At 36.3% G+C, this 23798-nt stretch overlaps 4 protein-coding genes across 4 annotated transcripts; 1 reads left to right on the forward strand and 3 right to left on the reverse strand.

The window, feature by feature from the left end:
- Positions 1-360: 360 nt before the first annotated feature.
- LOC120132230 lies at positions 361-3663 on the reverse strand. The gene is made up of 8 exons (XM_039149042.1): positions 3507-3663; positions 3062-3103; positions 1658-1740; positions 1476-1577; positions 1135-1349; positions 845-939; positions 463-766; positions 361-423 (listed from the first exon to the last, which is right to left on the reverse strand). Exons 1-7 carry the CDS (start codon positions 3646-3648, stop codon positions 507-509), a joined length of 939 nt encoding a protein of 312 aa, XP_039004973.1. The 5' UTR covers positions 3649-3663; the 3' UTR covers positions 361-423; positions 463-506.
- A 156-nt stretch (positions 3664-3819) lies between these two features.
- LOC120132229 (probable sugar phosphate/phosphate translocator At5g25400) lies at positions 3820-21009 on the reverse strand. Its single transcript, XM_039149041.1, has 2 exons — positions 19533-21009; positions 3820-3830 (listed from the first exon to the last, which is right to left on the reverse strand). Exon 1 carries the CDS (start codon positions 20876-20878, stop codon positions 19829-19831), a length of 1050 nt encoding a protein of 349 aa, XP_039004972.1. The 5' UTR covers positions 20879-21009; the 3' UTR covers positions 3820-3830; positions 19533-19828.
- On the reverse strand, positions 4207-8092 carry LOC120132224 (leucine aminopeptidase 2, chloroplastic-like). The gene is given in 11 exon segments (XM_039149039.1): positions 4207-4442; positions 4445-4499; positions 4601-4788; positions 5190-5250; positions 5342-5419; positions 5538-5633; positions 5842-5968; positions 6357-6582; positions 6784-6978; positions 7074-7488; positions 7938-8092. Coding segments are annotated over 11 exon segments (1581 nt in total). The 5' UTR covers positions 8004-8092; the 3' UTR covers positions 4207-4368.
- On the forward strand, positions 11626-14660 carry LOC120132228 (probable GMP synthase [glutamine-hydrolyzing]). Its single transcript, XM_039149040.1, has 5 exons — positions 11626-12949; positions 13121-13178; positions 13294-13377; positions 13450-13591; positions 14171-14660. Exons 1-5 carry the CDS (start codon positions 12487-12489, stop codon positions 14513-14515), a joined length of 1092 nt encoding a protein of 363 aa, XP_039004971.1. The 5' UTR covers positions 11626-12486; the 3' UTR covers positions 14516-14660.
- Positions 21010-23798: the final 2789 nt, after the last annotated feature.

Raw genomic sequence — 23798 nt, forward strand, 5'->3', positions numbered from 1 at the left:
ACATTCTTTTTCTCTAAAATACACAACTATTATCTTGCAGTGAAAGTTGGAAAAAAATGTAACTTGGATTGGTTTAACTATAAATCATTATTAGTGAGAAAAGAGAAGGAAATTGGACCCATATGGTTTACACATGTGTGGGTCTCCTTTTCAGTCTATTTCTTAAGGGAAAAAAACAGAGAACATGACATGAATCAATTTCCAAAAACGTGTATGATTCTGATAGCTTTTCTTTCAAGCTCATGCTGATAATTTAAGAACCAAAAGAATGAAATGCAGAAAATCAGTAAAGGTTCACAATCTGGAATCAGTTTCCAAATGGTTTTTCTCCTATTCTGGCCATGAGGATTGAGAAGGCAATTCCAAACATCAGCTGAAAATACTTGTAGTCATAAATGATTCATGATCGAGAGTCGAAACACACATATATTCCTGAATGAAATGACAATATGACAAGCTTCAAAGAAGGGGGAAACATGATAGATTGATTATAAACAAATGGCATTCTAATTGTCCTCTTGTGTATGTGTAGGTGGTTCTATCAATCTCACGGTACGTGGAAGAAGAAACTCGGCAAATATAGGATAGTGAGAGGAGGGGTAATAACCGTCGATGTTATCATTGACCACTTCACATGAAGAGGGTATAAGAGATCTGCCCCTGAAAAGAATCCAGTCTACGTGTAGATCTTGTGTTTGGCGGTCCCAGCAGAGGCAGAGCGCTCTAAATATCAACTTGAGGAATTCTAGGGCTCCCTGCTTGTTACCTGAGCGGACGAAATCATCATTTAAGTTCAAGCATATCACGACTCACTAACAGATCAAAGTTTGGGCCAGATAAATACCTTTGAAGCCATGATAAGTTCGTATTAGGGAAACGTTTTTCCTCACCCGAGCATTAGGCCAAATATCCCTCATGTCTCCCACCACACCATGTTCTCTGCACATATATAATAGCAACAGACCAACAGCAAAGAAATCAGTCCCCTATCACAAAGAAGATGTGCAGATGCTCTATCGTAGTGAACTGCAACAGAAAAGAAGATAACCGGAGTGGGGTAAACCCCAAGTTTGTTTATTTGGAGGTGCATAAGTGTTATGAAACAGCTAAATGATTTTGCACTAAATAGAATACCTTGATCTCCCAAGAAGAAAACGCCCGGTTGTTGATTCCTTCTGTGTGTTAAATCCACCACAGTACACAACTGGTAAGCTAGGAGGTAAGGATGCAATATGTTGCCATGTAAGCAGAGCACTTTGCCTACGGGCACGAGGACTGGACTCATCCATATTGGTATTCACAATCTGAAATGAGAATCCTGGTGGCTCAACTTCTTTAAGTTGGAATGTGTGGCCATCATGTCAAGTAAACAAACTAACACAATGGTTTTCTATGAATACAAGTGGTATCAATGTCTGCAACTGGAACTTCATATAATATAAGATCAAAACGGAAAGCTGAATAAAGCAGGATATAGCCCATGTTGCAATGCATGGAACTTCTGAACCCCATGATGTGCTCCCAGGAACAGAAGGTGACTCGGACAGCCAAAAGGTTCCACCTTCAATCAACTCTACCTTCAATTAAGATGAAAAGAATGTTAAAACAATGTGTACCGTAATATTTAACTATAGGCATGAAGAAACTACAAAGATACCTTTTCCTTGTCATAGAAGATTGTGCAATGTTCATCTGAACTGTCCTGGGGCCCTTTTCTTGATACTCCGAACTGATCATACCCTATAGGAGGACAACAAACCAAAATCACCCATGATTAGTATGAAAGAATTATGTTTGCACAACATAGAAAGAAAAGAAAATCATATTCCATTCTGCCAAATTCTAGTCACAGAAAAGACGATGTTTGAAACAAAACTATTAACAAATACTTTACTATTTCACCATTAAATCGATAGGAAAATATATATAATTGTAATTGCATTCATTCAAACATGCAATCTTGCTGGAAAGGGTTAGTACAGTTGAATTGGGACAACCCTTCATAATGAAGCACAAGAAGAAATTATGACTCAGGAGTCGGGACCCAGAAAACCTAAATGACCCGACATTCACATTTAACTCAGAGAAGCTAATGGTCAAACATATATAAACACCAAGATGAGAAAGAAGCTTTGATTATTATATTTTCTACGCACATAAATAAATTGAAAATTTAGAGTTTACATTCCACACAACCCTTGACCATTGCACTACTATTATCATTTGCTTTCAAGCACGAAGGTGGTAAAACATTCCTCAGGGTCCTTTGAATCTATGGTGCTCGTCAAAGTGTCTATCTTTAAACATGTTACCCTCTCTTGTTCCAATCTCCAGTGGTTAGATACCGAGTTAATGAAAATAAAGTTTCTTAACACTGACATAGGCCTTTGGCCCTAAAAAAGGAAGGGAAAGGAGATTCAATCTAGTGGCACTCTCATTTCTGCATTATGCGAGTAAAGTACAGCTAAATTTTCATCCCTTTTACAAGACCCGTTAATTGGGATGGGTTTTTCCTCTTCCGCATTATTTCGAAAGAGCATTTACTTCAAGATCAACTATATGAGACCTAACTCCGAATTTTTCACACTCAAACATGCAACTGGAACTCAATCCGGCTGTCTAGGTGCATATTTTAAAATATCGTATAAGAATCAGTTTCAGCAGATCTTCGACCAGAATAAAAAGATTGAACACAATGCCATTTATTTACACCCCTTAAAACAGCAACAACAAAAAAAGGCTACGCATTAATCTAAAACTCCCAATTTCACTCTTGTGCTGTTTGAATACACGCAAATAAGTCTATCAAGCAAGAATGCCAAGTTCTCGTACTGCAACACATAAATAACGCAAATTAAATTATATAGAATCATTTCATACTAGGGCATCATCAAGTACTAAAGTAAATATCCAATAGTGCATCCTTCTCATCATCACCATTTATCAAGAACTGACCTAATGGCAACATTTAATCCTTCCTAATAAGGTAAGACTGCATGACTTTGAGTGCTCATCACTAGTTGGAAAGTTGGAAGGTTGAATGATCATTGGACAACATTACCTAACAATCCCTGCTGAAGAAAATCCAGTTGAGATTGTACACCTGAATGCAAACACCAAAACGATAACAATAATGTACAACAATAATACTTAAAAGGAAGAAAAAAAAAGGAAAGCAACTAATAACTAACAAAAGCTCAATCAAAATAAACCCAGAAGAAGGGCATCAAGCAAGGGAATGCGAGACCCTAAAAGTTACTGAAACGAGCTTGAATCAATCTCCAAAATACAAACCCTTCCTCAAAAACAACGTTCACTCAACGAAGCTTAGTATTTCCAACAGCACAACCCTAAGCACCCTTTGAAAGAACAGAAGCCAATCTCCAAAATTCAAATTAGGGAATACCCAGATCAGTCAAAATAAGAAAACAGTAGCGACAACAAGAGATCCAATTGCATATATCACAGAAAACGAGGGAAAGGAAGAACTTGAAGAGAGATAATACCTTGTTGAGTACAAAGAATGATAGGGGAGTAACTAGTGATGACACTTATGCGCAAATCCCTCCTTTTCTCCCACGAATTTGGGCTGTCTTCCGGTTGATCATCATGCAGATTAAAAGTCATTACAGTCAAAGACACACTCATGTTTGAATGCAACAAACAAGAAAGAATCTTTAGTCTTTAACTACGTGATCATTGATCAAAAAACAAAACCCAGAGTCAAAAGGGAGCTAATAAAGGTCCGGCATATTCCCTGCTTGTGGGTTTAGTTATATATTGCTTTGAGAATGGATTTTTAGCTGTACAAGGGGGGAAAAAGAAGACAGCTTTGTTGCTTTAGATGGTTTTGATTCAGAAAGAGAGACAAGAGCCGAGAGAAACTCGGCTATGTCTGAACGGAAGACATCGATATTTCTGAGTATCACTCCGACTTAGCACAAAGGAATTTTTTATGTTATGTTTGACGAAATACGTGCACAGCCTAAAGCAGTTGCCGAGAAGGAAAATGATAGTTGCGTTAAAGATTTTGCCTTTGGGTTTTTCAATTTTAGTTGGTTTTTTCAGGCTTTCCGGTCCAATCCAATAACACAACACACTGCATTTAGAACCTAAAACATTGTGAATTTGAGAGGACAAATTTTGCAAATTAGAGTCCTTTTTTTACGATGTTGGGTAAATAGGGCAAGCATTATCCTGCAAGTTCCAAATTTTCGGGTACAGTTGACACAATAATCACCATAAACCGTGATAAAAGAAATGAAATTTATCGGGTACAGTTGAAGCTAGATATAATGTTTGGTTCGGTAACTTGTTTGGTCTTTTTTCTTCCATATTCACAATGTCACCACAGCAAGCTCCAAATTTTCACTTGGAAGAGTTTTTGATAACCCATTCCACCAAAGTTGAGACACCAAATCCGGTTGCTACACGCTTCTTTCGTTCCAGACAGGACCAGCCAAGTCAATGTGCATCCACTGTACTTTCTCGTCAACAAACTGCAAAACCATAGCTCAACAATCAAATTCTGCAACATCTGTCCGTCGGAGTGTATGAGTATGTAAAAAACAGAATGAAACGACAGAGAAAGTTCACATACTTGTTTCAAGAATAGAGCTGCAGTGATCGCACCACCTTGACGACTACCGGTATTTACCATATCAGCAACTCCTGATTTCATTGATTCCCAGTAGCTTTCCTCAAGGGGCATCCTCCAAAATTTCTCACCACTGACCTCTGAAGCTTCAAATACCTCCTTCGCTAGAACATCACTTGGTGTGAAGACACCTGAAAAAGAAAAAGAAAATGTTTCAAATGAATTTGGCAAGCCGTGTAACTTTCAAAAGAGTAAATAACAAAACAAAAGATGTATGCAATATCCTTTTAACTGATTATGAATCAGGAAAGGGCTTTTTACATGGGAAAAAGGAAAAAGTTAGTATACTAATTGAATGTTTCAAAGGCGAGTGAAGAATGTCATTTATGACCCTGCCAAATATGTAAGATTATGTGTAAAACATTCAGATGTCATCATGTTTCTCCAGACTTAATTGACACCCATAAAACTATCGCAATTATAAAGTGGAACAAAAATGTTAAAAGCTCCAAACTTTTTTAAAAAAAAAACGATATATTTCAATTTTCAAACACTATTTTCCAGGAATTGTAGAATTCATATTCATGTGTACCTGCAATTGATGGTCCCAGAGCAACAATACAAGCCCCGGTTAGTGTTGCGAGGTCAACTATCTGGGGGAAAAAGTGAACACTCTTAAAACATAATTCTTACTGTCTGTACAGAATAAGCATATACCAAAGCATCTGCAGTGTTTGGTTTTACCTTATCGACACCTTGGTTGCAAGCATAAACCAAAGCATCCGCAAGTGTAAGCCTGCCTTCTGCATCAGTGTTATTAACCTGAAAAATATAATAAAGACAACAAAGAAAGCCAACTAATCCGCTTTAAAATGTCAGTATACCATATAATTTAACTATAACTCAATTTTCTCTTTTGTCAAAACCAAACAATGTATACCTCAATTGTTTTTCCATTTGAAGCTGTGATAATATCTCCAGGTCTCATACCTGTCCCACTTATCATGTTTTCACAAGATGCGACAATAAAATGAACCTGCAAAATATGACAATTTACTACGTGAAAATCTAGATCCGACGCAGAAATTGGAAAAAGCAAATGAAAAAGAAAGGACAAATAACATGATAAAAAAAAGAACATTCATCCTTTCCCCGGCCCTTCAAACATATAACTATGAAAAAAAGAATACAGCGATCAAGGAACATGGAAGGGAACAACAAATGAGAGCAACAAAATGACTAACCTCTACTCCAGGAGGTTTGATTTGCCCAAGGGCTTTGGCTGCACCAAGAACTGCTGCAGAACCTCCCATGTCAGTTTTCATAATCTCAATCGAGCAACCAGGTCCAGTCTTGATATTGTAGCCTCCACTAGAACATTTAAGACAACCATTCAAAACCTATAAATAAACCAATGGAAAAAAGAAAACAAGCTACATATATTCCAAATTCCCAGCAACTCATGTTAAATAGATCTCACTAGGAAAAAACTGATCAAATCATTCATGCAATATACTGCTCATATCAAGAAGTGGAAAAGAGAAAAATTAAATAAATTCCTCGTTTATTGGTCACACTTAATGCAGAAGCCATCTCTTTATTTATGGCATACAGCACCCACTTTAATTATGTGTGTGTGTGTGTGTGTGTGTGTGTGTGTGTATGGAAGGCATCTTATTCTCTCTTTGTTATATTTCTTAAGGTAACTGGACCATAAATATCTTCTTGCTAGAGCATGTGCAAGTATATATGAAATTACCTGTCAAAAGTCAATCCTTTTCCAACTAATGCTAACTTAGCTTTAATAAGTCCACTTGGAGGTTTGTAGCACAAATGGATGAAATAAGGGGGATTAGCAGATGCTGCAGCAACTCCCAGGTAAGATCCCATCTTCAACTCCTTGCATTGATCTGCAGTCAAGATGTTTGCGGAAAGAACATCGTTGTACAAGGAAGCAATTTTTGAAGCCTCCGCTGCTAGTGCAGCTGCAGCAAAAAAAGACACATTAGACCAAGTATAACCCCATCACTGACATGTAGGAAACTCAGTTTTCTAGTTGTTCCCTTAAGCATAAAATTAAAAATTAAATAAAACAAAATAAAATCATCCTTAATATTAAGTTATTAACTGTAAAAAGGAAGGATTTTTTAAACAAAAATAATAATAATAATAATGCCCGTACGAACCAGGGGTAAGTACATTGGCAGGTGAATTCACAAGCTCTCTTCCGAATATTATGGCAGAAGAAATATCTTCAGCATACTTTAGCTTCTTCTCCAACTCTGGTCCAGTTCCAAGACCAAGAATATCCACAGATTTAAGCTGTGGTTTCTTCGACTCTGACTTGTATCTATTATCTTCATGTATTCCGAGCACAGTACCTATCAGAATACAGACCATGCCACTTAGATCAACTCGGATCAACTTTAATAATAAATGCATCGGACATGGAACTAAGAAATCATAAGTGCATTACCAGACGCTACTGAGGAAGCAATACTGAGCTTTGACTCATTTGATAGCCCTTCTGCAGAGGCAAGGACGACAGCTACACTATTAGCTTGAGCAGTCTTTGCGGCTGCAGCAACAGCCTCGCCAAGCCCTCTAAAAGCAGCTGGAGATGAAGCTGAATGTCCAAGACCAATCAAACCAACCCTTTTAGAGCAAAGGCCGGGAAGTCTAAGAACCGTTGACTGGCCAGCTTTTCCTGTGAAATCCTCCTCAGAAAGGACCTCAGCTAACAGACCACCCAACAGGCCATCTAATTTTTTCAAAATTGAGTTCTGAAACTTGGAGTTTTCATCCTTGGCCATGTCTTTCTCAGTGACCCCAACTGCAAGGATGTCCCCTATCCATTCTACCGGGTTGATCTCTTTTGCAGCAAGAGAGATCTTTCCAGCATTATCCACCAAAAAAGACAACAGACATTTTAGTAACATTGCTTGGTATTTCACCAAAATAAACACACACAAACGAACCGACTTTTATATTTTAAGATCAAAAGCGAATCCAGGGAGTTAACAGATGATCTTATACCATACATATTAAAAGCTGACAAATGCTTAGGTAATCCTTACTCCCATTTATTACAGAAATGAACCTATACTCGTCATCCGATGCCATTAACATAAAAACATCAACTTTTAGAAGCCATTTAGAGAATCAATCCGCGGTCAAACTTCAAAGGCCATTTAACCATTAAAAAGACTCCAAACAATCAACAATGAAGTTCACTCTTTCAAAGATATATAAATACCCTACTGAGATTTCGATCTAGACCCAAAGAGGCGATCAAAACACAATTTTACTTAAACCCAACAGAGAGAAAGAAAAGAATCACCTTGGGGTGTTCGATGTTAGCTGGCTGAGTAAGGCCAAGAGTGGCGCGAGCCACAGTGTGTGCCATGAACTTGGCTCTTCGAGTTCAAATGAGCGACTGGAAAAGAAGCCCTAATCCCAGATTTAGATCGTGACTTGGGGAGTAACAAAACACTGAAAAAAGTAAAAGGATTTGAAGTCTGGAGATCGTAATTAGGTTTCGATAAATAAATATGTGTGTGGCAATTAGCAGATAAGTTATTAAAATGAAAATTAAAAAAGAAAACGTAAAATCAATTCTGCTCGAATTCAAGTTTTTAAAACGGATAAAACTATATTTAGATATAATTCAATTAAATTGAATTTTATTATAATTATATCTAATAATTTTTGTGATAATTCAGTTGGTAGAGCACAAGGTTCTTAATCTTGAGGTCGTGGGATCGAGTCCCACGGAGGGCATTTCATAATTCGGAAGTTTCTTACGGAAGTTGCTCTCAATCTAGTGTTGGGGGTAGCCTACTATCTTACCTCCCCTTATCCCATACATATGAGAAAAAGGGACAGTCATTTTTTATTATTCTTAAATCATAATGACAGAACATGAGTCAAACGATTAATAGTAACGGAAATTTCATTAATGGAGAAAGAGAGTAAAAATTAAAAGATTAAAAATGATTATGTGTCACAAACGGATTGGTTCAAATGATAAGTAATTTGAATTGTTTAAGTAAGATTTTAGGTTCGAGTATTTGTGTATTTAGAAAATTTTGGTTGAGAGACTCACTAAAATTAGTGTGCGACTCAGGTCGATTCAGATTAATCAAGACGAAACCTTAAAACTTAAAAAAATGATTATGTGTCGATGATAATTTCTTTATAGTTTAAGAAGGATTAATGAAATGGTCGGTCAAAATATTAATTAACTTCATCAAACGGTAACATCTCAGCATTTAAATATGTTAAACCAGTTCTATGCGATACGGACGATATAGAGATCATTTTGTTACTTCTCGATAATATTAATGACAGTTTCATTATTTTGAAAACTTTAATATGGAAAAGAAAAGATTACTCAGATTTTAGTGACAATTATGTAGTTTATCCTTTTGTTTGTCTCAAAACATCCTTCATAGTATCTTTTGGGTAAACTATGCATTTAATACTTAAACTATCATTTTTTGTCTATTTTAGTACCTAAACTTTTAAATTTTTCAAAACTATACCTAACTTTAGTTTTTATTTCATTTTCGTGCCGTCATTAAAAATATAACATGTTTAATACTTAAACTATTAGTTTTGATCTGTTTTAGTACCTAAATTTTCAAGTTTTTTTCAAAACATAACGTTAAATTTTGAATGGGATAGTAAAATGAAACAAAAACTAAAGTTTTTAATGGCATGGTACTAAAAATGAAACGAAGCTAAACTTTGGTAAAATTTTAAAAAATAAAAATTTAGATACTAAAATGGATAAAAATGATAGATTAGATATTAAACTTGTAATTACTTTATTTTTCTTCTAAGCCCAATCCAGTTAGTCTCAGCCCACAAAAGCTTCAAGCTTGATTGTCTTGTCCGCCAAGTTAAATCTAAAAACCATATAAAACCTCGTTTCAGAATATCAAAAAAGTAGAGAGAGAAAAAGAAAAAGAACAATATATGGTCATTAACAACTATAATAATATGTTCTAATGCAATCTGTTAGGAGAGATGAGGTGATTTGTAGATTACTGCAAGTTTTTTCCTTAACGTATGCATGAACCGCAAAGATGAACTTCATAGAACTACACGTTTTTTTACTTTTGAATATTTTACTAATTTGTGGATGGTTTTGAGCTATTGCAGATGTCATTTTCGTATCATTTGATTTTTCGCTTCATCGATGGAGCAGAATACAGCAATTTGGTTGCCTTATTTTATCTGTTTTAAAACAATACTGAGATGGACGTATTAGCTTGACCTTTTATGGTGTATATATAGATTCTTGGGGATCCAAATGTTTTGTTTTTGAACAAATCTAATGTTTTTGTTGCATTGTTGACATGTTCTTCTTACTTCCATTTTATCTTTTGAGATAGATAAGATCCTTTAAATACTCTTTCTAAGTTGTGAGGTAAGGGAAGTTATTGCTGCTGTTATTGTGTCACTTAGCTTGTAATGAGTCAAAACTACGTCAAGATGAATAAAGTTAATTTCCCGTGGGAGTTCCAGAGTTGGGGTTTTAGGAGGAAAGAATAACCCAATATAAATGGCTGACAATTCAAGGTTAGATTATTAATTGAGCTTTTAGATAGGAACCAGGAAGCCACTAATGTTAGCTGGCAAGTTTATTAGAAGGAACAAGTCAAACATAGCCCCATCACAGATAGTTTGTCAACTTGAAATCGAGATTGTCATTCTCCTTGAACAATTTGAATTCTACTAGGAGTTCATATCCTTAAACATGCGAGTTACCAGTGGCATAGGTTATATCTCGAAAGGTTTTGAGTACACTGTTAATTTGTAGGCATGATTTTGATAGCCGGTGTAGAACTCGAAAATTTTAGGGAGATTGGGTTTGTTTGCAGGGCAAGTTTCGCTTTGGTTTCAATAGAAAATAATTTGCAAAAGAAAGGTAGGGATTTGAGATACCTTGCCCTCTTCACACCCCATACCATGCTCTATCATATAAGTCTCTTAAGAATTGATGCTTTTCCCTCTCCAATATGAGTTGAGACACAAGGGCTGAATTTATGATTTCTAGTTTGAAGAATGAAACCCATCTTTTTTTCACCCGAGTTGGTTACCGGCTAGAAAGGGGTTTGTCTTGCTTTTGCTTTCGAGTTTTAAATCGAAATCTTCCTTTAATGACATCAACTTTGATCCTTCACTTTCCACTGTTTTACAATGTAAAGTGTATTTGACAAATGAATATGACGAGTGTTGGGTAAGAAAACTTGATTCCTTCCTTACCCCATGTTTCCGTGTTGATGGCTCCCACTTCCACATCTACTATTTATATAGTATTAGAGAAAAGAGTAAGCAAAATATAAAATATGGGATTAGAGAAAATTGTAGTGAAGAATCCTAGGGATGGAAAAGTTCAAAAGGTAAGAAAGTTGTCTCTTCTTATTTTTGAACCGCACACCATTACTATTAAGTAAATATTAAACCCAACTAAAAGAGTCGAACTAATTAGATAGAAGAGCGGAATACTCACCTAATACTAATTGTTATTTGAGCAAACTGGACTGATCAGAAGACATCCATTGACCTTCAAGCGCTAAAATAATAAGATAACTGGTGACAGCAAGATTCTTTCTTCTTTTCAATGGCTGAAACAAGCAACTTTTTAATTGAATCCTTTGCTGAAAACCAAAACCCTTGGACTTAACAGCCAGCACCGGATCGGTGGAATGGCAATGCGTAGAAAAATGTGTATTCTAGATTGGATTAAAAGAAGAAAAACAGGGTTTACTTTGATCATTGTCATGGGATGAAAGCTATACTTAGAAAGTAAAAGTAAGGTAGAATCAAAGAACATCAAATCAAACCAGAGTCAATTTCAATTACAGTTTGCATTCCATCTTTCTTTATAAAAGAAACATAGCAGCATACGTTTAAAAATACGTTAATCCTCTTATCCTATGTTTATCTGTTATACCAACCTTCATTTTTTTTTGAAAGAACAACCTTCATTAAACTATATATAAGCGGTCACTCTCCAATAAAATACAAGAAGCAAAAGGCCAATCTTCACTTTTCTTTCTCTTCCACCCATTGGTTCCTTACTTCTCTGTCGACGCTATAAATATAGTATTTCAGAGAGAGGAATCCAATGCTCATAGATTGAATTTCTTTTTCTTCTTTTTTTCCCAATCAAATTTCATCGCTTCTTCCCTGCTTTTATCGAGGAAAGTATGGAGTTGCCTGCAATTGTGTTGGCTTTTACGTTTCCTTGAGTTGATGTCTGGATTCTGAAACGAAACAGTTTAAAAGAACTTTCCTTTTGACTTTTAAGGTAACAGAAACCCTTTTCTCTCCCGTTTTTTTCGAGGCTAAATGTGAATGCTTTAAATGAAAATACGACGTGATCCCAGTTTTTTTCTTTCTTTTCTTTCTGACGTTTAAAGTTTGAGCCTTTACCTTCTAGTTCTTAAAAAGGTTCTCTCCCGAGTGAGTTTTTTTGTGGATTCAAGTGAAGCTTAGATTGCTAGAATTGAAGATTTGAGGATACCTTTTTAGTGAAAAGCTGAGATATATTCTTCGGAACTTTCAAGGGATGAATGCCTGTACTCTGTACTGTAAGCTTAAAATATATACGCAATTGTAGGCGTTGAAGATTTCTGAAGTTGTTTAAGATTTTTCTGTTTGAGGAATGTGATTGTTTTCCTGGATTTTATCAGTTAGTTTTGATCATTTTGAGGCTGATTGGGTAATGTTGTGTAAGGGCCGCTGATAAACTAGAAATTAGGATTGGTTTGAGGTTAAAAAAAATCTGAGAACCCTTGATGATTAGTGTTGCTATAACAAATTAGTTTTTCAGCCTGCAGTCAATTTGCGTGTTTGTTGTCTATTATTCTTAATCTATGTCTGGTGCTCCAAGATTGAGGTCAATGAATGTGGCCGAATCTGAGGCAAGGCCTGTATTGGGACCTGCCGGGAACAAGGCGGGTTCATTAAGCGCCAGAAGACCAGTTTCAAAGCCTGTGAAAAAGGTTGGCAAGTCTCCAGTTGAGAGGGCTGTAGTAGAGGAGAAAAAAGCCCTTCCATCGTCTACTGTTGATTCTCTTTCACCAAAAACTCATTCTGTTAGTGCTCCTTCAGTGCTGGGCCGCCATGAACAGTTATTGCATTCTAACGTATCACTGAATGCTTCATGTTCGTCGGATGCTTCCACGGATTCATTTCACGGTCGAGCATTGACTGGTAAGTCAATTCGTTCAAATTGTGTAGGAGGTAAGAGGAAGCCGTACATGCCAAAACCGAGGAGTGTTGTTTCTGATGGTCTGCATCAGAAGAAGAGATGCGCATGGGTGACACCAAATACAGGTGTGTTGTTGTGTCCTCTAATTTGTGTGTTTTTTTTCATGGTTGATTTGATATTATGTGAACATCTTCCACCTAAGACTGCCTTCAATTGTTGTAATAGCTGCATAACCTTTGTCTAAGTATTAGGTTACCGCATGTTTTCTGTGAACTTATTTTTTTTTTTGGCATCAGATCAAATTTACGCTGCTTTCCATGACGAAGAGTGGGGAGTCCCTGTACATGATGACAAGTACGTGATCGCAACATTGCCGTGTCTCCCATCCTGTTGCTTCTTAAAAGGGCTGCCTCTAATGATAAAATTGTGTTGGTTAAGTATTTTGCTTGACATTATTGTCCACATGCAGGAAATTGTTCGAGCTGCTTGTACTTTCGGGTGCACTGTCTGAACTTACATGGTCTGCTATCCTAAGCAAAAGACACGTATTTAGGTATTGTTCCCTTGATTTCCATTTACTTTACTGAATAAGCAGACTCATTTCTAAAGTGTCTTTTTTATTCAGAGAAGTTTTTATGGATTTTGATCCTCTTGCTGTATCGAAATTGAACGAGAAGAAGTTAATAACATATGGCAGCGCAGCAAGTTCTTTGTTATCAGATTTGAAGCTGCGAGCTATTATTGCGAATGCACGTCAAATATCTAAGGTAGATTATCTCACTCTTCTGTTCACCATTGTTTTACCTTGGTAGACATGAAACCGTGAATCACTTGTAAACAGAATTATCTAATTACGGTGCTGCACGTTGAATCACATTGTTCTCTCTTACTCTAGCAACAAATAATTAAACAAATTTAGGATCACGAATTTGAATCGTATTGGTTGAAAAACAGCTTAATAGTGGTCCTAAACCTTCGGCAAAGACGTTGGATCGAACTTTTGAAAGATTATGAATTTTCTAGTGATTAGGTTAGGTAAAAAAACAGCTTAATAGTGGTCCTAAACCTCCCAGTCATATGTTTGAATCATATGGGACAAACCACAATGCCACAAATTTGCAGTTTGGTCATATATATTAATTTTATTTGGTTAGGAAACTTGATTATCCCCATCTATTAGATGCCAGCTTGCTTAGTTGGTAAGTCCCAAGTCATTCATATATTTTAATTGCTTTCCATTGCCCACCACTGGCTCTTGTTACTGGAAGTAAGTACTTAAGTTGCACTCCACTTAGTGACTGTGTTCATTATTGCAACTAACCTTTTGTAGGTTTTGATGATGCCAGGTTATCGATGAGTTCGGGTCATTTGACCAGTATATTTGGAGCTTTGTGAACCACAAGCCTATTGTTAGCAGATTCAGATATCCTCGCCGGGTTCCGGTTAAAACAGCAAAAGCAGATGTCATAAGCAAAGATCTGGTGAGAAGGGGCTTCCGGAGTGTAGGGCCCGCCATCATCTACTCGTTCATGCAAGCAGCGGGAATAACGAACGATCATCTCACGAGTTGTTTCAGATCCCAGGAGTGTATAACAGCAGCAGAAGCAAAACAAGAAAATGTAATCGAAGATATTGCAACCGAAACAGAATTATCCATGGCCATTGATGGATTGAGTTTCTCCTCGGAATGATGTTGGTCGACGGCAGGCGTTCCAGTTTCGATCATCATTTTACTGAATTGACTGATTCAATATACTCTTACCCTTGGGTAGTAATGAAAGGTGGTTTTGCATGTAAAGTTTTAATGAATACCGGTGAAATGTGCCATGTCTGTCATGTTGGCCTTATATTATGATGTACAAATTGTTTGTTTATTTTCGGTATAGTTGAAAAGGTTGGTAATTAGAGATCATACTTTGGCATGAGTAGCTGCTGGCACGTGAGAGTAGATTTACCGATGGATCCTGTGGCCACGATATTGTTAGGTGGGACTGGCTGATGGTGGATTGATGAGTGTTAACCCTCGATCTTGACGGTATTTTCTATTAATAATATATTTTTGTTCCCTAAAATTTTATAATCCGCCCTTGATCTTGACATTGGAGCCTAACTTTACCGACTTGTTAGCTTTTTTTTATAAAAGTTAGAGGCCTCAAACTCTCTTCGTATTCAATCACATACTAAGAAGTATGTTGACGAACATTTGAAGGAAGAAAAGAGTACATCATAGTTTATTAATATTAATATGAAACACGGAATATTCTCATATGGAGAAACACAATTACAACAATCCAGCAACACCTAAAAATCTCACATCCTCTACCAAAAAAACCCCATCGACAATCACCCTATTTGTAATTTACACCTCCAGCAAAAGGGACAAAACACAGAAGAACATAACACAAAAGAAACCAACACCTGCAATCGTTAAACCAAATCAAAGGCCTAATTGAAGAAACGAGATTTAATGAGTATCGACTTCTTCAGGGACCCAAGAATTTGGTTTGAAGGAAGGGTAAATTTCATGCACCATGATTTTGAAGGAGTTAGCACTGACCTTCAACTCCAACGACTCGTCAATTCTCAAATTAGCCTTTGTGATGATTTGAATTTTTGCCCGATCAAAAGATGATGCCCGATCAAAAGATGATGGCGACTGACAGCTTTCATCGATTGTTAATAAATTGCCCCACATGTCTGCAATGTTTTTGAAAGTGTCATAATTCCAAGCGTGAAAAGAAACTCCTTTGCAAACTAACCATACTCGACGACATTTCACCACCAGACTTTCTGACCAGGCTTCAACTCTAGAGAACCACTTAGCGATAGAATCTGATTCATCATTCTTCACACTTCTCAATGAAGCATAGTCTTCGAAAATAATTAGTACTGCATTTCCAGCAGCTCTCATTAACGAGAAACTAGTGAGGCCTTTGGCTTGCATTTAACTAGCGAGATTACTGATTTTGATAAAGTCCTTGCACCAACCCACTAGACATTTACTCAACATGTTAAATTTATCCTCGTCCATAACACCTTCAACATCACAATTATTATTCCTCGGAAAAACTTTTATCCCCGATTTGTGGTGATTAGTTGTCGAGGTCTTTCTCCATAAAGACTGTCGAGGTTTAAATTTAGCCAAAGAAACATTAATTTTGCTGTCGTCAATATAAGAACCATTCATTTCTGAGATTGTTTTCTTTGTTTCATCGATTTTTGCAAAACGAATGAAACCAAAACAAATCCCTCTTGAATTTCTTTTGTTAGGAATGAAAGTATCAATAATCTGACCGTGTGTGCAAAACAAATATCCAAATCTCTTCTAATGGATATTCTCTGGTAAATTTTCGATAAATAATGTGTAGCAACCACTTCTGAACCCATTACGGATTTTCGGTTGGCCTTCCTTCCACCAATTGTGAAACCCGATTCTCCTCCTCCTTGCTACTTCATACGACTTTTCATCGGAATACCTCTTCGTGGTGACCTCCTTGATTCCATTGTGATAAACATCAGCGGCAAAATGAGTTGGTGATGCCGCTACTTAAGAAAGCTTCCCAATCCTACATTTCCCTCCTTGTGAAGGAGACAAACCATCATGCCTAGATTTATTTTCCGCCATATTTCTTACAAGAAAAAGTATCCTTATTCACCGACGAAACCTCCAATCAGGATCTCATATACATTTCCCTACTTGATCTTGATTTAACCTAACCCCAACTATCTCCACCTCTCAACGACTACTTCCAATTACCACCATTAATAATTTCCTTCTCAACATGTATATCCCACCATTCATTGCCCTCGACGAGGGTTTAGAGACGTTCACGTTTTTTTGGTTGTGATTGGATAACTCGAAGACGCCTCCTAGCCGTCATCTTTGAACCACAACTCTCGGACTGATCCATTAACCGAAGTCTGGCCTCTCCATTGGCAAAACCCAAAGGTGAGAATGCCTTGTATAACCCCGGAAGCAATCTACCTCGGATCCGAGGCGATCCAGCGGCTACCGAAGAAGAAAACATTATAAGCCGAACTGATGTCTTCCGATTTATGAAGGAACCCAATCGCAGAACGGGATTATTGTAGCCGGAGTGAGTCAACGACGACGACGACGGCAGATTTGAAGAACTCTCGGCTTAGGTCCACTGTGATGAGGTTCTCCCTCAAGAAACGAAGCCTATCCTTGATGTTGGCAGAACAGAAGAACTCTCGGCAGATTTGAAGAACTCTCGGCATCTCGGCATATTTGAAGAACTCTCGGCGAACCTGGAAGTTCTGGTGATCAACGGCGGAATAGAAGAACGGGAAGTAGGAGGCAGTCAGTGGGAAAACGGCTATGGAAGATACGTCAATCGGTAGTGGAGAACCTCGTCGCAAAACAACAGCTTGTTTCTTCAGGAGAATCTGTTGGCAGAAATAAAACCGGGGTGAAGAGAGGCTTCGAAAGGTGGTTTTTCTTTACTGTTCCGATGCCAACAAGCGACGGACGAAGCTTAGTGACGGTGGCGGCACCGAAAGTGGTGGTCGGCTGCTGGGTATAAAGGGAATGACGCTGGGGAAGTAGTCTAGGCTAAACTCACACAATACATAAAAACACACACACTTGGACTGCTGGGTCTAGATCTACTTCGATCTATGACGATTTTGAAAAAACCAGCGTCCGATCCATGTTTGGGGTGAAGATAGGATTCAAATGGTGTATTTTTTTCTTTATCCAATGCCGGCGAGCGACGGTCGGAGACTATTGACGGCGACTGTAACTGCAGTGAAGCGGTGGCCGACCACAGAGTTATGAATGGAGTAACGCCGGGAAGTGTAGATGAGGTTTTAAAAAAAATAACTTTTTAAAATCAACTGGAATCTAGTGAGAAGCGGGAGCTTCTCTCACTAGAAAAATCACGCGTTTTTCTTGTCTACCAACTTGTTAGCTGAAAACTATCAACAGGGTGCCACTGCCGTAGGTGACAACAGATTTTTCCAAACCAGAAAAAGAAGTTGAAACCATGTGGACAATCACACGCAACCTGGTACTGTTCTCTTTGCAGAACAAGAATCGACTCGACCTCTACAAACAGCTACAAGGATTCCCATAGAATCTTTTTAAATTTAAGTGTCTTTGTCCCATTCGATTCACCATCATTCTCCATTGGTAACATATATAGCATGGCTAGTTTTTGCGGTGGTTGCAGTGGGTAAATCGTTTTCCTTTACCAACAACAAAAAAACTGTCGTTTTTACTAGTGGTATGTGCACAGTTATTGCTCACTTGAACTAACCAACTCCATTTTATCTTACTTGAGAAGATTCAACAGCAATTGCCCTAAGATTCAACTCCATTTAGGACTTTTCTTTAATCTAAGATGGGTTTCTTCCATGACATTGACCAAACATTTTCTAATGCTCTCCTGAGGTGACAAAATACTAGAATGTACGATTCGTGCTGTGTTGATACCATTTTCAGCATCTCACAAAAACGCACTTGCTTGTGGTTTTACCACGTCAACCACTTATCCCAAAGTATAAGTTGACAAAAGTTTATGACATACAAAATCAAACAAAATGATATTGATTTTCCATTCCTTTTACACTGTGATTATGAGCTTGAACTCAAGATCTCTATAAAGAACAACATTCTCTTTTAGCCTACTTAAATTCTCAACACAATATCAAATTCTAGCAAGAAACCAAGCCACCGTAGGGTAGGGTTGCATAGGATCAGTCTAAAAGAGGAACCGGCTACGTGTAGCAAATGAGCCATATAGTTTAAACATTACTACTGACTAGATGAAAAAAGATGTTGATAGGAATGTATAAGGAAAAACAGTTTAATTTAAGGCTAAGCAACGGTAAAGAAGAGGCGTAACTGAAAATGTTATAAAAACTAACATTTTCAGTTGGGCACAACCTAAAATGTTAATTTTTTTCTTAACATTTTTCGGTTGACATTTGTCATGTTTTTTTATAACATTTTCAGTTAAGCTCATTCCCTATCGTTCATTAGCCTTAAATTAGACTGTCGTATACTAGGTCGAGCATTCGTCAGATCTTGCCTGCTGACCTTTCTTTTGGCAAAAGGGGGTCTTTCAATACTAGGTCGAGCATACGTCAGATCTTTGGATTGAGTTCAAGGTAAAATCAAATGGCCATGGACTATGTCATGCCAAACCTTGCTGACATGTATGAATCAGTAAGCAAGCTACTGATTTCAAGATAATCTAATTAGTATGGTAGACCATGTCAAGCCAAACCTTGCTAACATGTGAATCAGTAAGCAAGCTACTGATTTCAAGATAATCCAATTAGTATGGTAGACCATGTCATGCCAAACCTACCTAACATGTAGTAATCAGCAAGCAAGCTGTACACCATAAACCCAAAATTTTCAAATTGATAACCTCAGCATCAAACTAAGTCCACGATCTCCTCTCAAACCTCAAAGGTCAGCTATGTATTAAAAGATACTTTCAAGACAATGGTAATAGCACTGGCAAGCACAAAAAACATAAGATTACTCCGATCCATCGACAAAAATCACAAAGCCTTGTTCATCGAGCTGTAAGCTCTGCGGATATCACATTGCTATAAGTGAAACCGAGAAACCAGAATAGAAGAAATATGTAAGAAAAAGCATGCATTAAAATTCCACAAATGGAAGGAGTACCTACCGTAACATTTGTAAACATCCCAAGGAAAATATAAGACAAAAATTAAATAAAGAACAACAGAGTACAGGGCATTAGATCCTTCTTCCTCTAGTAACATAGATTAATCTCTGAAATAAGCAACATATGAGAATCATGATTCCCTGGTATACTAAGAAATGGCCATAATTAATAGCATATGGAACGTAAACCTAAAAACACAACATACCAAAACCCGAATGCAGCCGAAGGAGCAAAAGAAATCTGATCCTTGTGCCCTTAAATACAAACCCTTTAGCCCTTATTTGCAACCTCTTCTCCCATATTTCATATCCTAAAACCAACCACCGACATGATCTAACCCTGAGATTCACTCTTCTTGCCATTTCCTTCGCCTTCCCTTTCTTCCAACAACTTCCCAGCTTCCTCATCGGCCTGTGCGGTCTTCTTCTGAGCTTCTTTCGCCTTTAAAGCCTGTAACTTGGAATGATTGTAGTAAGCAACACCCAAAAAAGCTAGCCCATAGCCAAACAAGTTAATGGGTGTTACAGTATCCTTAATGACAGACCAAGAGAATGCAATCAACAACCAGTCCTTGACAACACCAGCTACATTCATGGTCAAAGCAGAAGTCTTTCCAACAAGTAAGAACACGGCTAGATTCAGAGCAAAAGCGCATACGGAATTGGTCCCAAAAATGAAGAAATCGAAATGGAAACTCGAAGTTTCCCTCAAAACTGGGAGCTCAACAAAAATCCATGGCACCAACAAGAAAACGAAACAGCATGGCGCAACATAGTACAGAGAAGTAATCGGATTCAAGGTGATCCCTTTAGATGTAAGCAAGATTTGGATCATAACCAACCTGGTAGCCTCAAAAGCAACGGCTCCAAGCTGCAAGATGACTCCCCAGGTATCGAATCTAGCTTCGCCGTAAGCTGCAATGGCGACCCCAAAAGAGATGGACAACATGTTGACCATCGTATCAGTCTTAAACCCCTCTTTCTTAAAAAGAACCCCAATGGAATAAACGGCGACGGGCATAAGAGCTTTGAGCATCTGGATAAAGGAAACAGACAAGTAAATGTAAGCGGAGTTAGAGAGCCAGAGGCTGAGAGAGTAAAGTGCACCGATGGGGACGACGGAAGAGAGGAAAACTTCTCGAGACATGGAGACGGGCTCGACAACTTTGAAGACTTTGATGAGGAGGAAAGCTAGGGTGGCACAAAAGGACATGTGGATCATTGTTAGAGAGATTGGGAAAGGCCAATTGTACATCTTCCTGTCGAGGATGTATTTGTTGTAGACGATAACGGTGAAGCTGAGGAAGATCCAGATCGCTACATAGGAGTAGGAGAGAAGGATCTTCTTGACGACGCCGTCACTCAAAGACCCGCCCTTTCCCATTGCTTGTTCTGGTTTTTGAGATATACTCAGATGTGGAACACGGCAGAGGGGGCGGTGCAGGTGGTGGCGGTGGGGAGGCGGAGGGAGAGCAGATTACAGGGAAGGAGTTGGTCTTCACTTTTGTGTGTGTGAGCGATGAAATGAGGAAAGGAAGATCTGGTTTTTAACGAGGGAAATATGGTAACTTCGCTTGTCAGTTTCTGTTCTTACTGTAATGGGCCTCATCTTGGGCTTTTCCACGTTTAGTATTTTTAATTAGGGTAAAGTATACAAATAGTCTCCCGATGGTAATATATTATTTTATTAAGTCTATCGGTTATTAAAAATTACAAAATAGTTCTCCGATTATGGAGTGTTGTTTTGTTGAGTCCTTCGACCTATATAATGATTACCCCGATTATTCATTAGGTTCCAAACTCATCCTTTTTCGTTCCAAATTTAACGGTTATCTAAGTTGGACGTTAATATGATAACTGAGATGTGATAGTCGTTTGAGATTCTGATATCATATTTCATCCTATCATAGTCTGCAAGTTACCATTCAGCTCAGAATACCATCAGTTTTTTAACGGAAAAAGATGAATTTAGAACATAATGTATAGTCGGATGATCATTTTGTAACTTTCGATAGCCGATGGACTCAACAAAGCAACACTCTACAGTCGGATGACTCTTTTGTAACTTTTAATAATATGAGGATTTAATAAAGTAATATCCTATAGTCGGATGACCATTTGTATATTGTACCCTTTTAATTAATTAAATCATATAATATTACCAGTTAAAAATGTTAGTTTTATTTACTTGGAAATTTCTAAACATAGAATTATGGGAAAAGTAGTTTGTTTGTTCCTTGCATCTTACTGATTCGTTTAAATTGGGAAAAGAATGGAGTTTTGACCAACCATTTCATTAATCCGGTCTAAATGTCCAATTTACTAAATCAAAAAAAAACTTTATTTGTAAATCAGATCGAATTATGATCAATGAGTTAAGATTAAATTATAAAAGATTAAATTATTTAATATTAAAATAAATAAGATGTTAAAAATAAGTAAATTATAAAAAATCAAAAGAATTAAGATTTAAGTTAATTCATTTTAAAATTATAAAATTTTAAGCATATATATACATACATACATACATACATATTATATAAACAATTAAGATCTTATATGTAAGAAAATGTATGCCATTTGATGAAATTATTTTTTAATACATTATAGTATTAAAATTATCCATAATAAATATGGAGTATTATTTGAGTTTGATTAATTCGTTGTAAATATATCTCACGCTAAATTACCCATACATTTTTTTCATATCATATATATACACACATTTTTTTAGTCATTTAATTATTGAAAGTTACGAAATAATCAACTGATTATTTATTGTATCCCAAACTCGTATTTTTATGTTACAAAATTGATGGCATTTTGAGTCGGACATTAATCTATTGGTTAAGATATAATATAATATGAACTCAAAATCTCAAACAAATATCATATCTCTATCAGCAGATTAACGTTCAGATCAAAATATTATCAGTTTTATAAATTAAGAGATCATTTTATAATTTTTAACAGTAGAAATAACCAATAAATCAGTTCTCTTAGTAGAGGTACTATTTTGTGCACTTAACCCCATTTAATATTCAGATTTAGATCATTAAACTGATGAAATTTCTCAATCAAATGATATTAAAATTTTAAATCATATAATTTAAGGAGATTAAATACAGTTAAAGTGGAGGATGGCGAGTCCAAAGACCAATGAGATTTATCACGTGGGGTTCATGCGCTTCCGGTGCGCCTTGTTCACTATCTTTGCCACGTGACCATCACGCGTTTCACCACTTTGTCCAAGTCAGTCACCAAAGGGCGGACGAGCAATGTGAAAGTCTTCTTCATTAATATAAATTTTTTTGATTAAATAAGAGCATTAATATAAAATAAATATCTAAATTATATTCATAAATAAATTTTAGTGCTTAATTTTTTTTATTAAAAATAGACATCTAATGTTTTTTATTATACTTTTAGATATATATTATTTTAAAAAAATCGTTAAACGGCGCGTGTCACATTCAGTTTTCTTAAAAATATATTTTTAAATAATATTTTATTTATTTTAAAAATAAAATATTATAAATGTGATATGTATCACTTAACGGTTTTCTTTTACCAGTAGATACATAAAAATATAACAAAAAATATTTAACACATATTTTATATAAAAAAAATTTAAACAATAAAAATTAATTTTGGGTATAATTTATAGACTTATGCTTAATATTAATCCCAAATAAAAAGGATAAAATAACTTTGCTCGTTGTTTTCCAGGCACGTTTTTTTTTCAAGCATAACTATCCATTTTCCATTAAAAAACTTGAGTAAAAAATCGATAATGGTTTATTTTATGGCTTATATAACGAAGAAGTACTTAAAGTATATATATTTTTTATTTAAGTATTTAAAATATTTTTTAATCAAAATAAATACATAAAGTTATCTTTTTATCAATATAAGTATCTAAAATATTTTTTTGGCCAAAATAAGTACTTAGAGTATTCAATTTTTCATCCAAATACCTAAATTATTTTTAATTAATGTCACATTTCAACTTTTTTAAAATTTAAATAAAAAGTATAAATAATTTAGGTACTTATTTTGACATAAAATACTTTAGGTATCTATTTTAACTAAAAGAATAATTGTATATGTTTATTTTAATAAAAATTTAATTTACATACTTAAATAAAAATAAAATATACTTTAAATACTTATTTGCATATGAGTTTTTTTCTCACCGAACTGAAAATGGAAAATTATGATGTGATTTAGAAGTCAATGGAAGTGATATTTTATGCTTAATGATTAATAATTAAAGCTTGGAAGATGTGAAGACGTGTGGGGCG

Source organism: Hibiscus syriacus, unplaced genomic scaffold (assembly GCF_006381635.1).
Source record: "Hibiscus syriacus cultivar Baekdansim isolate YM2019G1 unplaced genomic scaffold, ASM638163v2 tig00110557_pilon, whole genome shotgun sequence".
NCBI classification, from domain to species: Eukaryota; Viridiplantae; Streptophyta; class Magnoliopsida; order Malvales; family Malvaceae; genus Hibiscus; species Hibiscus syriacus.

What these genes read in the sequence shown, in the direction of transcription:
- LOC120132230 (XM_039149042.1), bottom strand. Translation starts at nt 3,648, where the DNA reads ATGAGTGTGTCTTTGACTGTAATGACTTTTAATCTGCATGATGATCAA. An exon ending in TCTTCAGCAGGGATTGTTAG is followed by an intron (nt 1,741 to 3,061) that starts GTAATGTTGTCC and finishes GTCCTCCTATAG; the next exon opens with GGTATGATCAGTTCGGAGTA. An exon ending in AACTTATCATGGCTTCAAAG is followed by an intron (nt 767 to 844) that starts GTATTTATCTGG and finishes TCGTCCGCTCAG; the next exon opens with GTAACAAGCAGGGAGCCCTA.
- LOC120132228 (XM_039149040.1), top strand. Translation starts at nt 12,487, where the DNA reads ATGTCTGGTGCTCCAAGATTGAGGTCAATGAATGTGGCCGAATCTGAG. An exon ending in ATGGGTGACACCAAATACAG is followed by an intron (nt 12,950 to 13,120) that starts GTGTGTTGTTGT and finishes TTTTGGCATCAG; the next exon opens with ATCAAATTTACGCTGCTTTC. An exon ending in AGCAAAAGACACGTATTTAG is followed by an intron (nt 13,378 to 13,449) that starts GTATTGTTCCCT and finishes TTTTTTATTCAG; the next exon opens with AGAAGTTTTTATGGATTTTG.
- LOC120132229 (XM_039149041.1), bottom strand. Translation starts at nt 20,878, where the DNA reads ATGGGAAAGGGCGGGTCTTTGAGTGACGGCGTCGTCAAGAAGATCCTT.